The sequence below is a fragment of the Cydia fagiglandana genome, chromosome 22, assembly GCF_963556715.1.
Source record: "Cydia fagiglandana chromosome 22, ilCydFagi1.1, whole genome shotgun sequence".
NCBI lineage: Eukaryota > Metazoa > Arthropoda > Insecta > Lepidoptera > Tortricidae > Cydia > Cydia fagiglandana.
In genome coordinates, this window is record NC_085953.1 from 3,930,158 (window position 1) to 3,948,567 (window position 18,410).

At 38.1% G+C, this 18,410-nt stretch overlaps 1 protein-coding gene and 1 long non-coding RNA gene across 4 annotated transcripts; both read left to right on the top strand.

Annotated features, from left to right (window-relative positions):
- Positions 1-338: 338 nt before the first annotated feature.
- Positions 339-15,139, top strand: LOC134675521 (uncharacterized). 3 transcript variants are annotated; one of them, XM_063533786.1, is made up of 8 exons: positions 339-588; positions 1,326-1,460; positions 5,102-5,257; positions 10,327-10,387; positions 10,524-10,638; positions 12,049-12,245; positions 12,580-13,498; positions 13,729-15,139. In XM_063533786.1, exons 2-8 carry the CDS (start codon positions 1,349-1,351, stop codon positions 14,764-14,766), a joined length of 2,598 nt encoding a protein of 865 aa, XP_063389856.1. In that variant the 5' UTR covers positions 339-588; positions 1,326-1,348; the 3' UTR covers positions 14,767-15,139. The 3 variants fall into 3 exon arrangements, with proteins under 3 accessions (XP_063389856.1, XP_063389855.1, XP_063389854.1); XM_063533785.1 differs by lacking the exons at positions 339-588; positions 1,326-1,460; positions 5,102-5,257 and adding exons at positions 6,261-6,285; positions 6,804-7,213; positions 9,556-9,981; XM_063533784.1 differs by lacking the exons at positions 339-588; positions 1,326-1,460; positions 5,102-5,257 and adding exons at positions 6,357-7,213; positions 9,556-9,981.
- An 853-nt stretch (positions 15,140-15,992) lies between these two features.
- LOC134675610 (uncharacterized) lies at positions 15,993-17,494 on the top strand. The gene is made up of 3 exons (XR_010099779.1): positions 15,993-16,207; positions 16,857-17,094; positions 17,384-17,494. It is a non-coding gene; the product is annotated as an uncharacterized LOC134675610 (long non-coding RNA).
- The last annotated feature ends 916 nt before the right edge of the window (positions 17,495-18,410 follow it).

Consider the following 18,410-nt stretch of genomic DNA (forward strand, 5'->3'; position numbering starts at 1 on the left):
ACGTTGTGCAAACCTTAACGTGCATAATTATTTTAAGCACTCTCTGGTGTATTTTTTCACACGATGGCGGTGGCGCTTTTTATTAAGCGTTGTTGGATTTTCAACTATAAGCGTTGGTCGTTAAATCTAGCGCTTTTTTAACGTGCATATAAGGCGGACCATCCTCCACACGATCGAACTGGCCTCGGACGGGATCAAGGTTGGGGTCCAGTACGCCCGTCTATTATAGCTTTTAGAATCCCTCTGTGCATACTTTAGCTGTATATTGAAATTCGTTCCATAACAGTCACACGTCACTGTCAATGGCAACTGTCATTAACTGTCAATTTCATGTTCAATGCAGATATTGTTGTGCCGGATTATCCCGAAAATAAATAAAACAATCACGTTCACAAAGTAAATTAAACCAGAGGCAGGTGTAAGCTACGCGAAAGGAACAAAAGCAACGTGATTTGGAATAAGTTTTAACGTTTTGTAATGTGCTTTTATAGAGAACAATCGGCCCATAACGAATGCAAGTACAGACTAACTCTACCACTATATTTTCCGATTATTAATGCTTGTTTAAGTGGATAGAAAACTTCCAAGGTAAGTACTTACCTATGTACTGTACACTAGCGACCTGCCCCGGCTTCGCAAGTTCGCACGGGTTAACAAATTATACTCCTAAAACTTCCTCAAGAAATACTCTATTGATAGGTGAAAAGTTAAGGAAATTCGTTCAGTAGTTTTTGAGTTGCGAACAAACACAAACAGACAGACGCGGCGGGGGATTTTGTTTTATAAGGTGTAGTGATGATTACTGAAAGACTTAGGGCCAGTTGCACCAACCACATTCGACAGACTGATCAACGCTAGCCAGCGCGCCCCGGCACTTTTTACTATGAAACATTCCATACATAAAAATTTAGCGAAGTCTTTAACGATACGAACAGTTTGGTGCAACCGACCCTTACTGAGCTTATTGCGAGAGGTATACAATACACCCTACCCTTGCGAGACTTTGTTACATTATGTAACGTTGTCCCAAAATGTTTAATAACATTTGTGTTTCCGCTTCCTTTTTTAACAAACTTCAATTTCTTTCAACAGAGAAGATGGCTAAAGTTAGACCAAGACAATTCTGCAATGATTTTGATAGCACACACAGTGCATGTGTTATTTATACCTCAGAATTTCAAAGAAATTTGATGTTTAAAATAACTCTTGCCCTGCATGTGATGTGCTATCAAAATCGTTGCATAGGAGAATATGTTTTGTTTTGTCTTACCTATTCAAATGATAGAGAGGCAGATAACGAAATTTCGATTTTTGTGAATCCTCAGACCAAGGAGTTATATGGTTTGAAATGCACAGGAGATGTTCTTACCATGATTGTATCAATACTAATGAATACAAATCCATGTTTTCATTCCCTATCAATGATTACCCTCGTTTACAGCTGTGGATACAACATGCAGGTGAGAATCAAACAGCATTATTATAATAGTATTTTGAATGCAGAGGTTATAAGCTTAATAACATCTTAAAAACCGGGCAAGTGCGAGTCGGACTCGCCCACCGAGGGTTCCGTACTTTTTAGTATTTGTTGTTATAGCAGCAACAGAAATACATCATCTGTGAAAATTTCAACTGTCTAGCTATCACGGTTCGTGAGATACAGCCTGGTGACAGACGGACGAACAGACGAACGGAACCCTAAAAACTGCATTTTTACGGTTAAAGATTCTTTATTCTCATAAGAATTGCGAATTCACTTACATGAGAACATTATAAACTAAAGTACATTATCAAGTTAAACTAACAGTGCAGTTTCTAGTAAAAACATATGTATGTAAGTTTACAATCGGCATGCAAACTAGTTTTGTTGCTGTGCAGCGGCGCGGATTTTTAGGGTTCCGTACCCAAAGGGTAAAACGGGACCCTATTACTAAGACTCTGCTGTCTGTCCATCCGTCCGTCTGTCTGTCACCAGGCTGTATCTCACGAACCATGATAGCTAGACAGTGGAAATTTTCACAGATGATGTATTTCTGTTGCCGCTATAAGAACAAATACTAAAAACAGAATAAAATAAAGATTTAAGTGGGGCTCCCATACAACAAACGTGATTTTTGACCGTAGTTAAGCAACGTCGGGCGGGGTCAGTACTTGGATGGGTGACCTTTTTTTTTTATGCCTTTTTTTGCATTATGGTACGGAACCCTTCGTGCGCGAGTCCGACTCGCACTTGCCCGGTTCACTCGGTTTTTTTGCTTTAAGTTTACTACTTTATTTCTGATATGACATGGGTTTGCATATCTTTTAGTAACTGTAGGTAAAGTCCACTGGGCCTTACTGAAAATCAGTGTAGCGGAATGTGCAATGTGGCTCATACCATAACACCAAACTGAGTGAGGACCATTTAGCACACCTCTTCATTTTGTGTAATTGTTCTTAGTTAGTTTTAAGGTTATAGCGGAGTCAGTTACGAAGTTGACCCAAAATTTTTTTATTAAGCTATGAGCTTCATCACATATGATCTTTGAGTAATTCTAAGCATTTCAAGCCTGGGAGGCAATAAGGGGTGGGGGGGTACAAAGATGGCCGCCACCCGTCATCATTCAAAAAAGTCTGTTCTGGTCCTGGTGGCTACTAGGGCAAGTTTGGTATCATTTTCGTATAAACCGGAGACGTAGATTTCATTGCTGATATTTGTTTTTTTCAGCTTCATAGTAATTTTACAAGAAAAACGTAAAAAGATGAAAATTTAGGATGGAGATATTTGCTTTGAGAGCTAATAACTTTTGTATAGTAGCCTAAAATACCATATAAAAAATACTATAATAAAGCTTAATTCATGCAGATTCTAAACATATACACGTTGAGTAATATCCTACTGCAAAAAGATGGTGAAAAAATAATTAAATGACCGCAGCGCGGGTAGTTGGTCTTTCGTTTATCTTGCGGACCGTCGTTTATCTTACAAAATGATCGAGTACGAGTATCTACGTAGGCATGCTTACTTTGCTAGATTTTATGATGACGAATAAAATACTTTCATCCAGACATAATTCATCATACAGACATAATTTTATGCACTTTAATTTTAATGCACTTGCAACGATTTGAGTGGGGCCTAGTGTTATTTGACCGGTGTTTTCTGTAAGGTGGAGGTAAGTACGTACTTCCCCAGTTGGGCTCTGCTCGGATAGATCTGGAATGACATCCGCTGTGCTGTGCCCTACCACACAAAGCGAGATGACATTTACAGTGCCCATACCTCTCTTTCGAACGTAGTTTAAGGATATACCCGGGTCCAAAATTGGGTCCGAGAAATAACTATTATAAATGAAATTATTCTAATAAAATAGCGCTCTTATTTTTGCTGATAATATTAAAACACTATTTGTGAGAGAAATTGTACTACTTAGGAAGAGGCAAAATATTTATTTTCACGATAATTTTCATGCTATAACTCACTTTAAGTAATTTTATAGGTACTTACTTGTTGTTTTTAATAAATAACTTCAACCTGCACATTTGGATTTGATTTGGATTTGATTTGGTTTGATTTTGTTTGATATTTTACATTTAATATTTGCTTCAGGTTGGTGTGGTGAAAAATTCTGTGTTTCACTCGGCGGCAAATTTTGTTTAACCCTCGTTCTTTGAAACCCTTACAACGCTCAAGATTCCATTTTTCGAACCACTCACTACGCTCGTGGTTCAATTTTGAAATCTTTCGCTTGATCGGGTATCAATATTAGCACGAGCGGTTAAACAACAACTTTGCCCCCTTGTAAAACAAATAACTATTATGCGGAGAGCTTACATTTAGAAATCATAACAGCTATGTATATTTGTCATACTAATATAGGTTATGCAAGTATGACTTGGTGACAAACCAACGAAGCCCCGCCTCGCGGGGCTTCTATTTTCTGCTCTGAGGGATAAAAGGTAACTAACGAACCTAACCTAACCCAACCTGAAATTGCGGTTGTACATGATATTATTTGTTAAGCGAGCCGCCCTCCTCTTTAGACATGGGGATACCTGTGTCTATTTTTTTAACCTATACCAGAATTATGTCTGTGTACTGGAAACTGCGGACATTAAATATACAGAAAGCATTTTATTCGTCATCATAAAATCTAGCAAAGTAAGCATAGTTACCTACGTAGATACTCGTACTCGACCATTTTGTAAGATAAATGCCGCCTATAGCGAGAGTCCAACTACCCGCGCTGCGGTCATTTAATAATTTTTTCACCATCTTTTTGCAGTAGGATATTACTAAACATGTATATGTTTAGAAGTTGCATGAATTGCGCTTTATTATAGTATTTTTTGTATGTCACTTTTGGCCACTATACAAAAGTTATTAGCTCTCAAAGCAAAAACCTCCATCCCAAATTTTTATCTTTTTACATTTTTCTTGCAAAATTACTATGAAACTGAAAAAAACAAATATCAGCAATGAATTCTACGTCTTCGGTTTATACGAAAATGATACCAAACTTGCCCTAGTAGCCACCAAGACCAGAACAGATTTTTTTGAATGATGACGGGTGGCGGCCATCTTTGTACCCCGCCCTCCTCGACTAGACGCACGCTTCTTATCGCCTCCGAGGCTAGAAATGCTTTGAATTACTCAGAGATCATATGTGATGAAGCTCATAGCTTAATAAAAAAATTTTGGGTCATATATGGCAGCGATCCGTAACTGACTCCAGTATTATGTTACTGTGCTCATAAATGCTTTCTTCTTCTTCTAAAGTCAGCATCAGAAAAATGTATGAATTTCTTGACATAACGACGTAGTGAATTAATTATATTACATTATTGGCTAAATAATTTAACTATTATTGCATAAATAAATTGCATTATTTATCTACATGCAAATAACAATATATTTAAAAATAAATATTTAGGATTTTTTCTTTAGTATGTAAACATAATAAGCATATTTAATTCTACATTTATTTTGGCTTCTTAGATTTCATTAGTAAGTATTTAATAGGTATATGATATGACTATTATTTTCCAATTAATTAATATTAAATTCAAGTTTCATCTTCCAAAAATTAAATTTCATAAACTTAAGTTTCACAAGTTACAGGTAATAAAAAGCTGACATCGTTGTCGCACCAAAGGTTGAAGCAGCGTTTCATTTGTGAAGATCATTTCAAGCCCGAAGATATATGTAAAAACTTAGTGAGATACAGACTTTTACATACAGCTGTGCCTGTACCGTTTAATCCTGTCACACCACCACGTAAGTTTCACTTGCTAAGAGGCCCAGTTTCATTGATCACTATACAGCATACTGTAACTCCCCGCAGACGGTGCAATGACTCGTGAAACTCATTACTCTGAGGTTTTGGATGCGGGAATGTTTTACACTAGCCAAAAAAAAACCGTAAAACCGGCCAAGTGTGAGTTGGACTCGCGCACGAAGGGTTCCGTACCATTACGCAAAAAACGGCAAAAAAACACGTTTGCTGTATAGCAGCTCTGCTCAAATATTCATTTTATTTTGTTTTTAGTATTTGTTACAGCGGCAACAGAAATACATCATTTGTGAAAATTTCAACTGTCTAGCTATCACTTTTTTACTTAAATTTTAGATTTTTTTTTAAAGCGATACCTAGAGGCAAACCTAGAATATATTATGCTGAAGCAATCAACATCAATCAACAGTGCACAAATAATCAACAAGCAACCAGCAGAGGACTAATATAGCCTGATGATGATGATGATGATGAATCAACATCAAAATCAAAGTATAAACTCATTTATTGTATAATAAGTGTTATATATTTTTTTGAATGAATATAAACTAAAATTAACTACAGCTAAAAAATTTAAAATACCTATCAAAAAATCAAAGTGATTCGTTAAGATTTAGTTAGTTGAAAACTTTTTCTGCCGAAATGGAAATTGTATGAAAAAAGTGCCTATCACCCTCGGATCTTAAGTTAACTGATTGTCTTTAAATTTTAATATCTCAGACTCCTACGGGCTAACAACTATTGCGACTGTGTTTTACGAACGTAATCGGTTGTCCAGCAAAAAACTACGACTTGGCTGAATCATCGGATTGAAGATTGGTTTTTAAACCAAAGTTTGATTTTGTGAACTAAAGTGACATAGAGTAAGAGGAAGTGTATTACATTAACTGCTCGAATTCAAGCATACCTCACTCGCTATTCTATTCAGATTAAATCCAGTAAATGACCGACCCGAATCCAGTAAAAGTCCAGTAAATGACCGACCGCTTACGAATATGGATTCACAATTGTGGTAAGTTCTGTTTTCATAATGATTTTTTTTGGTGTGATTCAAATATTTAATTGTTGCTAGATTATGTGTAACATGTCAACTACAGACATATAGTGTACATTACTATAGGTAACAGTTTATTTGTATTAGAGTAACGTGAGTAATTAATTTCTAAAATAGGTGTAAAGTTAAAAGCTTTTACGGTATTCCCCTATTTTTTTCCATATTCTTATTGACTGCTATAATATTCCACACAGTTGTATAAAATTGAAGGGATGTTTACAAAAACAACATAACTGACTACACTGGTTGACACCTGAAACGATTAACAATGTTCTTAAAAAAGTGTCAACCGCTCTAAGCAGTTATGTTGTTTTTGTAAACATCCCATCAATTGACATTTGATGCCTACTGTCCCCAACTGTCTTAGCATAGCAGCGGCACGTTCACACTCATACCTCCAACAGCAACAATCTTATGCGTCGTTATCACCAGCGCCGTATAATGAGCCACTGTCTCCCCAATCTGCTTAGGTACAGTAGAAGAAGCGCGTCGCCGTACTCTTTTGAAAGACGCTCACCGACACCGCCTTTACCAAGTCCGGGACTAGACTTAAACGCGGCCTTATTAGCGAGAGAAGAGCAGCAAGCGGCTCTACAGCAGCAAACGGCTCTTCAGCGGCAAGCGGCTCTTCAGCAGCTAGCAATAGAAGAACTCAACACTAAAGAGATAGCTCAACGAATAAGTCACGAACTGAAACGCTACTCGATCCCTCAATCGATCTTCGCTCAAAGAGTCCTATCCAGGTCACGGGCGACTTTGAGACGTCTTTTAAGCAAACCGACGCCTTGGTGGAGGTTGCAATCGGGACCGCGGGAGACGTTCAAGAGGATGTGGGCATGGCTGCAGATGCCGGAGTTCCAGAGAATATCGGCGCTGAAGCTTGCCGGTGAGGATGCATGATGCTTTTGTTGGGTAGATTTATCCAGGGTTTGATACTACACAAAAGATTACTATAAAACCTCCCAACTGTAGTTCAATGACTGAAATATGGTCCAAAATAAATATTTTTTATAAGTGTGATTAATGAAAAAAACAACATAGAATTCAAGGAGATTTATTTATAGGTATTGAAACTTTGGAACCATAGCTGTCGTTCTGAACTATTGTTGAGTGATCTTCCCATACACTTTGACGCTCGCTGTTAGAAGCGAACTGCGACAATCGGAAATCTAGGCAAGCCGGTGGCGTAGCTAGGCGTGGGCGAAGTGGGCCGTGTCCACGGCCTCGCGCCCGAAGAGGGGCCTCGCGCGAGGCCCCTTCGGGCACAGTGAAAGAATAGGGCCTCGCAGATGCGATTTCGCCCTACGGCTAGATAAGTTCACACTACGCAAGGCTTTGATTTTGTCTGTAGTCTGTACAAGTGTACAGTGCCAGCCACTTGAATAGCCTCACTCACCAAAATTAATATTTCTCATAGTAACATAAAAAGGAGATATACATTAAACATTAAATATGAAATAAAACAAGAAGCCTTGTAATAGTAAATAAAATATGTATTGTTATCTAATCAAAGTTTTAAGAAATAACGTCAAACAAATAATTGGCCCTTCCACTTGAATAGCCTCACATGCTAAAAGATACTGTTTAGTTATTAAAACTCTTTTGTTTAATATTTTGTATACCTTCCATTAGACCTTATTAATTCGAAAATACGATTAGGTAGTGATTCATATAAAGAATGTATGTAATTAACGTCCACAGAATCCCAAACAGTGTAAATAGCTTGAATCAGTTCTTCTTTATTACTAAACTGTCTTCCGTTGTAATAAACTTGCCGAGACAGCCAACCCCAGGCATTTTCCATGATGTTCAGATCAGAGGACAAGGATGGCCAATCTAGAACTTCAATCTGGTTTTCTTCAAACCACTTTGTAACTATGGCTGACGTGTGTTGGGAGCATTATCATGCTGAAAAAACATTTATTTTTCTACCTATTACTTTTCTGACTTTACTTTTTGTTTCTTTTAATAAATTTAAATACTTTTCAGCATTTAGTCTTCCGTCTACCACAATTAAATCAACAGTACCATAGTAAGAAATTGCTCCCCAAACCATCACCGATCCGAGAGTTGAGTGATGACGTGATCGTACTTTCGGTTCTTACCTTAGGTCATGAAAATAATATTTAAATCCATCTGGACCATCTAGAGTAACCGTTTTCTCATCACTAAAAATCACAATTCGCCACTCGGTTTTCCAGCACATGTACTTTTTAGCAAAAGACAGTCGACCCGCCACATGTTGTTCGCGCAAAGGAGGTTTACTCATGATTTTTTTTCGTTTGAGGTGGGATGATGTTCTAATAATCCGTCGAACTGTAGAGAGAGATGCTCTAGTATTTATTTCACTAGCTATTTGCCTGGCGGTCTTGGTGGAATTTGAAGCAGAGCGTAAAATAAGTCGACGTTCACGATCCGTAGTGACAAATTTTGTGCGTCCTTTATACTGGTGCCCGTAATTTTCCTTATTTTTAACATAATTATTAATAACTTTAGGGCTACGACCTATTCTTTTAGCTATCTCACGATGGGATAACTTTTGAGTCAAATAAAAATTAACCTTTTCAATTTCTAAACTTGTAAGTTTTTTACCACGTCCCATAGTCACAAAACCACTGTGTTTATCGCGTTACTGCAGGTTCTTAATAGAGTGCCTTCTGTATTATCTAATCATAATAAAATAAGTTTGAAAGCGAAACTTAAATGCACGGTTTGGACGATTATGTTACACTGAGGCTATTCATGTGGACGACCCGTATTAGCTCTTGCGTCCACGACGTTTCGCGCGCAGACAAGTTCGGACTTGTTAATGTGTCGTTCGATAAACGTCAGGGCGTACAATTCAAATATAAGATATATTTATAAAAATTATCACGTATAATTATAATACTCACAATATTAAGGTGAGGCTATTTAAGTGGTTGGCACTGTACAGTCACCTGCAATAATATGTTATTCTTCGAAGACCGCAAAAATATGTGACACGCTCTTATGGCTCTACAAATAAGATCGTGTCAGATATTTTTGCGGCCTTCGTTGTGTAGCATATTATTGCAGGTGACTGTACACAACATGGAGAATGCAGAGTTTTTCGAAGCTACAAAACACTGACAAGTATTTATTACCATTCAAACTGTATTGCAAAGACTTTCATGCTCAGTCAGAGGTGTTGTTAGAAATCAAAATCAATCAAAAACTTTCCTTATTAATTTTTTCTTGGTATTTCAGGTATCTCCAAACCAAAAAAAATGCCCCCCGAATTAATATTTCACCTTAATGTTTGTGAAGATAATTTTGATCAATGCTATAAAGATACAAACGACCTACAAGCTAGGTTAGTCAAGACGGCAATTGCTAGACACTATAAGGGCAAAGAATCAAATGATATCGAAAGTGAAGATGAATCAAATGAGATTCAACATGACAAGGAATCAAATGATATCGAAAGTGAAGATGAATCAAATGAGATAGTATGTAAAAAAGAATCAAATGATATCGAAAGTGAAAATGAATCAAATGAGATTCAACATGACAATGAATCAAATGATATCGAAAGTAAAGATGAATCTAATGAGATTCAACATGACAAGGAATCAAATGATATCGACGGCGAAAAAGATGAAAATAAATCTGATACTTTAGACCCAGCACAAGGTATTTATTAAAATTTTTGATTTTTCAAATCTTTTATGAGTTATAAGAATTGCATCTTCCAAATATTAATTGATTTAAAAAAATTATGACTCGCAGGAAATTATAAATATACAAACAAATGTATAGGTAATTCATTGATTGCAAAATAAAATAATTGACTTAAGTAGTTGATGTTTTATTTCGATTACCCTAACCTAACCTTGGCCAAAAATTATCCAGTCATTCACAAAACTCTGAATTTAGACCTTTTTTATTTCAACCCAGCCCAATTTTTTTTTACTTATATTTTTGTTGGAAATCATAAAAGTTTACTGTTTAATTTATTGCTTGTTATTTTCGTTTCAGCTATCGAAGATGACAACGTGGTTGAAATTCTGTGTATGGAATGCGACAAACCAATCAAAGAGTAAGCAATACGCATCTACTTAATTAGTTTTTGGATATTTATATCCAAAAACTAACCAGTAATTACCACAAAGTTTGGCAAAAATAAAGAAAACTGACGTAACTTACTACTCTTAACCCTGCGTTTTTCTGGTCAGGTCTGAGTTTCAATGGTGGTGCCTACAATGCGACGGGCTGCGTTGCGGCCACTGTGTCCTGCGAATGGTTCACCGTTCACACTTCCTGCTCCGATCCCCAGCCAATACTACACCCGTAAGTACATACATGGCTAATGTAGCTGTCATTATATTTGACCCTGGCCTAGTCTGGTCAGGTTCGGGTTGCAATGGTTTCGTGTCCTGCGAATGGTTCACCGTTCACACTTCCTACTCCGATCCCCAGCCAATACTACACCAGTAAGTACATACATGGCTAATGTAACTGTCATTATATTTGACCCTGGACTAGTTAGGCCAGGTTCGGGTTGCAATGGTTACGTGTCCTTCGAATGGTTCACCGTTCACACTTCCTGCTCCGATCCCCAGCCAATACTACACCAGTAAGTACATCGGTACCGGGATCGGGCTAATGTATCTGTCAATACTGTCACTATATTTGACACTGGACTAGTTAGGCCAGGTTCGGGTTGCAATGGTTACGTGTCCTTCGAATGGTTCACCGTTCACACTTCCTGCTCCGATCCCCAGCCAATACTACACCAGTAAGTACATACATGGCTAATGTAGCTGTCATTATATTTGACCCTGACCTAGTCTGGTCAGGTTCGGGTTGCAATGGTTTCGTGTCCTGCGAATGGTTCACCGTCCACACTTCCTGCTCCGATCCCCAGCCAATACTACACCAGTAAGTACATACATGGCTAATGTAGCTGTCATTATATTTGACCCTGGCCTAGTCTGGTCAGGTTCGGGTTGCAATGGTTTCGTGTCCTGCGAATGGTTCACCGTTCACACTTCCTGCTCCGATCCCCAGCCAATACTACACCAGTAAGTACATACTGGGCTAATGTGACCTGTCATATATTTGATCCTGGACTGGGCCAGGTTCGGGTTCCAATTTTTTTCAGTTTAGCATACTGCAGCTACCCACCAAGCGTGGCACGTCCACGCTATATCTTGCTCCCACGCCATATATCTATACGTATCTTGCTCCCACGCTCGATGTTGTTTCTTCTTCCTCGCGTTATCCCGGCATTTTTTCCACGGCTCACGGGAGCCTAGGATTCGCTTGACAATTAATCCCACTAATAGCTTTTACGAAAGCGACTGCCATCTCGCCTTCCAACCCAGAGGGGAAACTAGGTCTTATTGGGATTAGTCCGGTTTCCTCACGATGTTTTCACCGATAAGCAACTGGTAAATATTTAATGAAGTTTTGTACAAAAGTTCCGAAAAACTCATTGGTACGAGCCGGGGTTTGAACCCGTGACCTCCGGATTGGAAGTCGCACGCTCTTACCGCTAAGCCACCAGCGCCTCTTCCTATGTAAAGTCAAGGAAGGAACAGTGACTCGGTAGAAACAGGCCGGGTACAGTGGCTCACTCCACCTAATTTCAACACGAGAGTGGCTCAGTCGCCCAAATATCGCCTATTTGAGCGAATGAGCCACTGTTCGAGCTGAACCACTGTTTCCGGTTTACCCTATTGTATGTTTTGTTTGCAGGAACAAATTCAAATCTTGATCAAAGCCATACAAAAGGACCTATGGCTTGAGGACTTCTTTAATACACGCGACGCAGACGAATATGTGGATAACGTTGAGTCAGCAGAGTCAGTTTTTCTTCCTCGCGTTGTCCCTCCTTTTCGCCACGGCTCATGGGAGCGTGGGGTCCGCTCCGCAACTAATCCCAAGTCAGCAGAGTCAGTATTTTATTTATTTATTATTTATAGAAGCTTCCTCTGTTGCTGCAAATGTCTCCACTGTTTTTTCATTTACCAACACTATCTCATTTCCTTTTACTTCAAAAACCATGCTATCTTTTTTTACCGAATTTAGCCTGTATCCGCCCAGACATCAAAGCTTGCCAAAACAAATGCAATTTTGATTGGTCAATATAAACATTAAAATTAATATGGAATGGAAGACCTTTTTATGGGCCTCCGGGCGGCTATATAATAAAACTATCTAGATTTGTAAAGTTCGGGGTTTTCACTTCTTTGCTACAGCTCAATTTATATTATTACCTATTTTCAGTGTGAATTTGGATGTGATAGAGGAAAGCCTACAAGAACCAATAGTAAAAGCGGAACCCCCCGAAGATGAGGAAGACCCCCTGGCCGAATGCTCCAACAACTCTTCCATTCTAAAACCAGACGGAACACCAACCAACAACTATTATACTAACGACCGCCAACCCATCTCACAAAACTGTAGACCAAATCATAAACATGGCCTCCGTGAATCATTAAATACCCACGATGTAAACTCTTCAGACCTTCCACTACGAGAAGACATGGTTTTGGGCCTCAGAGATACAGATTATGAACCTAGCGAGAAAACCTTAGGATTGGTCAACCCTTTCGAATTTCAGCGAAATTTGCAGTATTTAGGTCTCGACAAACCATTCAATCAAGCAAGCCAGTCTTTAGGCCTCGAAGACTCAATCGATTATATACCAAGCAAGAAATCTGTATGCCTCAACGTATCACCTGATTATCAAGTAATCCAGGCACTTGAAAGCTCTCAAGATTGGATCGATTATCAACCAAGCAAGAAATCTGTATGCCACGACTCAGCCGATCGAGCTAGCCAGGCGTCTAAAAGCCTCAGCAACTCAAAGCGACCAAGGTTTTTGGACTTCGATAATCTTTATTGTAACTTCGGCCTCTTCCAATTCTATCAACCAGACATCGCCGATATTCGACACTCGGCCAGTCTCCAAGCACCCCCAAAGGGTCCTGATAGAGCTCCAAGTCCGGAGCCAACTAGTATAGAATTATCTGAACCATGTACGTTGGCTACAGATAAAAATCCCAATATAGATCCAACTAGCATGGAATCATCTGGATCTTGTTCGTTTGCTACAGATGAATTTCCAGATGCAGATCCAACAGGCATGGAATTATCTGGATATGAATTTGACGGACCATCCGTACAGTTGGAAACCCTAGATGTAAGTATTTTAGAATTTTACAGTAAAGCTATGTCGTTTTCGGCTAAACGGCGGTTTGTTAATTAAGAGCATTTAATAAATTATATTTGACTACCAAGTAAACTAATCCGTTGTAAATAAGAACAATTGGTGATTGTATTTTCATGTCATCTTTTATGATCAACTAATTAGGTATAAATGAATTAGGTAATTCGTTCTAAGTAAGTAAATGATTCCTTTTTAATTTTCAGCAGAGAGACGATGACTTCCGCCCACCGAGCAAAAAGCGAGTCCGTATTCAACCTAGTACAGAAAATGTTGAAAATTACTTAGTGAATACTACAATAGCCCAAGCAACAGAGATCAAAAATACATGTCAGCAAAAATACACACACGTGACAGTGTCAGAAGATGAAATAGAATATACGAAAAATAAAGAACCAAAAATGAGTAGCCCACAGCAACCACTGCGTCGAGTATACATTAAGGCAAAAAAGACTGATCATATTAAAACACAGCAACCAGAAGCTCAAACACACTCCACCCACAACAAGCAAAGTTGTACAGACACTATATCAGATAAGAAAAATGATCGTAACAAACAAGATTCAGTTAACACTTTAGGAAAACTTAAAAATAATAGTGATACAATGCAGAAATCGCAAATCTACGCTACCTACACAAAACAAGGTTTTAAGAAAACTGCAGTACAGAAAGAACATAAACAAAAAACTGTAGATGATTCTAACAATGATCCTCTTAAAACACAACTACCAAAAATACCACCAGACTCTACACACAAAGATAAAAATTCTCCAGACACTACCGAAGAACAGAATAATAAAAGTGAGACACAGCAGCCACCTATTAAAGTATACTCCAAGAAACGAAGCTATACGAATACTATAGTACAAAAAGAAAACAAACTAAAGTCAATGAATACAATAGGAGATCCTGAGAAAGACCCAAATAAAACGCAGGAACCGGAAATTAAAATATACACCACTCACAAAAAACAAAATTGTAAGAGCATTACAGAGCAAAAAGACGATAATAGTACAACACAGGAACCGAAAATGCTAGTATATTCCACTCACAAAAAGCGAAATTGTACAGACAGTACTGAACACAGAAATAATCCCAAAACACATATATCAATAGAAATGAATTTAACCCACAACAACATGACGAAATACATACAAACTACAGAACGAAATATAGATCCAAATAAAATACAGGAAACAAACATTCAAGTATATTCCACTCACAAAGCCAGGAAGTACTCATGATTTAGATTTATATCTTAAGCGATAAATTCAAGACAAAAATTAAAATTCTAAGGTCACTGTAGTACCAAAAAAGTTAAAAAAACATTTTAATAAAAGAAAATCACAAAGCTGTAGAAAGGTGAAAAGCCACAGAAGGCTAGACGTGCTAGCGAAGGTAAACTATCAAAACCGAGCACATCAACGATAGTACATACTAAACTTAAATGGGACCAAATAAGATTTTTATGGATGTCAAGAAACGTGGATGAATTGTTTGCGTAAAAAACTTTATTTTATTGTAACGGAATTGGATTTATGCTAAGTGTTCATTCATTGCATGAAAAATATGCATGTTTTAAGCAGTTAATTTTTAATTAAAGCTAAAACTGTTAAAGCGAGATCTTTTCTTTCCATACTGTTTCGAGTCATCTAGCTAAATATTCGAGGTAGAGGGGATTATTATATCAAACAAAGGTAATTTAAAACTGAGTCCTTACATTCACATAATTTGATATTATTGAGTGGAGTTCTACTGGCCTGAATATCCGCATCATAACTCGTCCCATATCAGGGCTATTAACCGCGGAAATCAAAGTTCGCAAATTGCGAGCATCTTTCTCCACTCTAATTATGCCTTCATTGGATTAAAAGAGAAAGATCCCCGCAATTTGCGAATTTCAGTTTTCCCTCAGACCCTCTGGATTCAGGAGACGCATATTACAGATGCGTTTTGTTAGAGTGAGTCTTCTGTACTTAGTACTATTATTTATTCTGTGGTCATGCGCCCTTCCGACAGGCGTGGCTCACTCCGCGATTTCGTCGCTTTGCTACAGGTAGCTAAAAGTACATCCGCTCTAACGTGGTTCTAACCCAATTTTGGGGAAAGCCATAAGCTGCGCGTGGCGCTATCGCCACCTAGCGGCTATATCTGTGCTGATCGTAACAGACGCGTTTTGTTAGAGAGTGAGTCTTCTGTACCTAGTACTATTATTTATTCTGTGCTTCCGATCCAAGCCAAGAAATCAATCTGATATAGGTACTTATTTACCAAGACGTGTGTTTCTGATCTCTACACCTGCAAAGTCTGTCAGCCGCTTTGCAAAATATCAAATCGGGTAGTGTGCACACCGTTACTTGATTTGATCAGACACTTTAATCAGATCGGGGAAAAATTGTTCCCGTCTAGATTGTCCTTAATAAAAAAAACTTGTTGTTTGACAGCTTTGACATAACAGTTTGTATGCAATGCAATATAATTTATGTATTTTTGTAACTTCTCCACTCCACCATTCAATTTCTTTTTCGGTACATTGTTTAAAATTGTACCTGTACAGTTTTTAAAGCTCGCCATGGACTACAACAATGGTTCCCGCAAGTGTGTTAAATGCGGAACATCACGTAATCAGGACAATACAATTACTACACACCGATTCCCTTTCCCGGGAACTAATAATATTTTGAGGTAAGAAAACCACTTCTTAATGCATACTTTAGAATATCTGAGTTGGACTAACGCGATAGTGGTCAGTGGTCGACAATTATTGTATGAATACCTACTAACTTTATCTTAAGCAACTATTGTTAGATACCATAAAATGTAGTAATGACTATTAAATAAAGGCGTAATTTGTATGTAACTGACATAGTAAACTAATATAGGTATTAAGTAGATCTATGTAAACATTGCATGCCCGGTCAGGTAACATGCGCCATTCTAATAAAAAACCGGCCAAGTGCGAGTCGGACTCGCACCAAAGGGTTGGGTTCCGTACCATTACGTATCTATAAAAACGGTCACCCATCCAAGTACTGACCCCGCCCGACGTTGCTTAACTTCGGCCAAAAATCACGATTGTCGTATGGGAGCCCCACTTAAATCTTTATTTTATTCTGTTTTTAGTATTTGTTGTTATAGTGGCAACAGAAATACATCATCTGTAAAAATTTCAGCTGTCTAGCTATCACAGATCACGAGATACAGCCTGGTGACAGACGGACGGACAGACAGCAGAGTCTTAGTAATAGGGTCCCATTTTACCCTTTCGGTACGGAACCCTAAAAATGCCATCTTTTGTACACAGTTTGCCAATAGTGTTTCTATTTTTTTATAGGGCAATGGCGTGGGCTACATATTGCTGGCCGGATGAAGACTGGTCTAGCATAAAGACTCTGACGGCACTCTATTATAAGAACAGAGTGCTATGTAGCAAACATTTTCGAGATGATATGTATATTGACAATGCCAAGAAACGCCTCTCCAAACATGCAGTACCGGGAACGAAGGAATATGTAGCCAATATATTGCAGTCATTGAAGGCCAAAGTATCAGTAGATTCAATAGTACAACAGGTAAGAAAAAAAAAAGTAAATAAGTAAAGTGAATCATTTTGAATAGGTGGGTCCGATTTTGACGTGACTTTATAGTTTAGTTTAGAGAATAATAGCGGTGTCAAGGTATTATTGAACACCTTGCCCGCTTAGTAACTTCTGCTGCTGACTGTACAGTCAAGCATCTACATGCTGCACTGCAGTAACTATGTCAACGGTTTTTGAGCAGCAATGTGACTAACCATTATTACAGTTTTATTCATCACATCACATCACGATCAGTATTAATCTATAATAAATAATATTTCAGGTCAAGTTGTCACTTCAACATCCTGCGGCTGGTTGTACGACCAATCTCCGCTATTGTAAGTATTTATTATTTTTATGCCACTATTATTTATTATTTTATGGCACATCCTAGGGCTAGACCAGAGACAATAAGCCCCCACGTAAACTGGTGATGGTGCTCAGTGGAACACCACCCTAAATAACAACCTAAAAAAAAAAATAAGAAACAAACCATCTGATTATGGCTAGAACAGCCGATTGCAGATTTAAGTTGAGAAAAAAAAAAAAATGCCACTATTATATTTAATAGTGCATTTACACCAGTGTTGGCAAAATATCAATTCGAATTGACGATTGACGATTGAGGATTGACCGATCAATTCGAATTGACGATTGACGATTGACGAAACTAATTCTAAATCTACTGATTGAAGATTGACGATTACTAATCGTTAATTCGAATTGACCGGTCAATCCTCAGTCCTCAATCGTCAATTCGGATTGACGATTACTTTGTATGTACACCTAATGTCCTTTTTATTTAGGCCATTTTTTGAAACTGACCAAATGCGTTCCGAAGCGGTGTCCGAGTTTACCAAAGGTTCCGAAACATGTTTCTGACGGCATTATGAAGGATGTCCTTTTTGGAACATTTTCGGGATTTTCCTTGAAATTAACCGATAGCGTTCAAAATCGATATCTGAGGTGCCCAAAGGTTTCGAAACTTGTTTCCGAGGGAAATATTGAGAGATGCCCTTTTTTGGGACATTTCTAGAAATTACCCGATTGCGTTTAAAATCGATATCTGAGGTAGCCAGAGGTTTCTAAACATCTTTTCGACTGCAATATTGAAAGGTGTCCTGTTTCGGGACATTTTAGTGACATTTTTTGAAAGTGACTGCTTGCATTCAAAATCGATATCTAAGGTGCAAAACATGGTTTCAACGGCAATATTTAGATTCTACCAGGGACAGGAACCGGTTACCTTAACCGGGGTTTTTCATAGGGTTATTTTAGAAGCGGTTGTAAAAACACCTACCATAACGGTA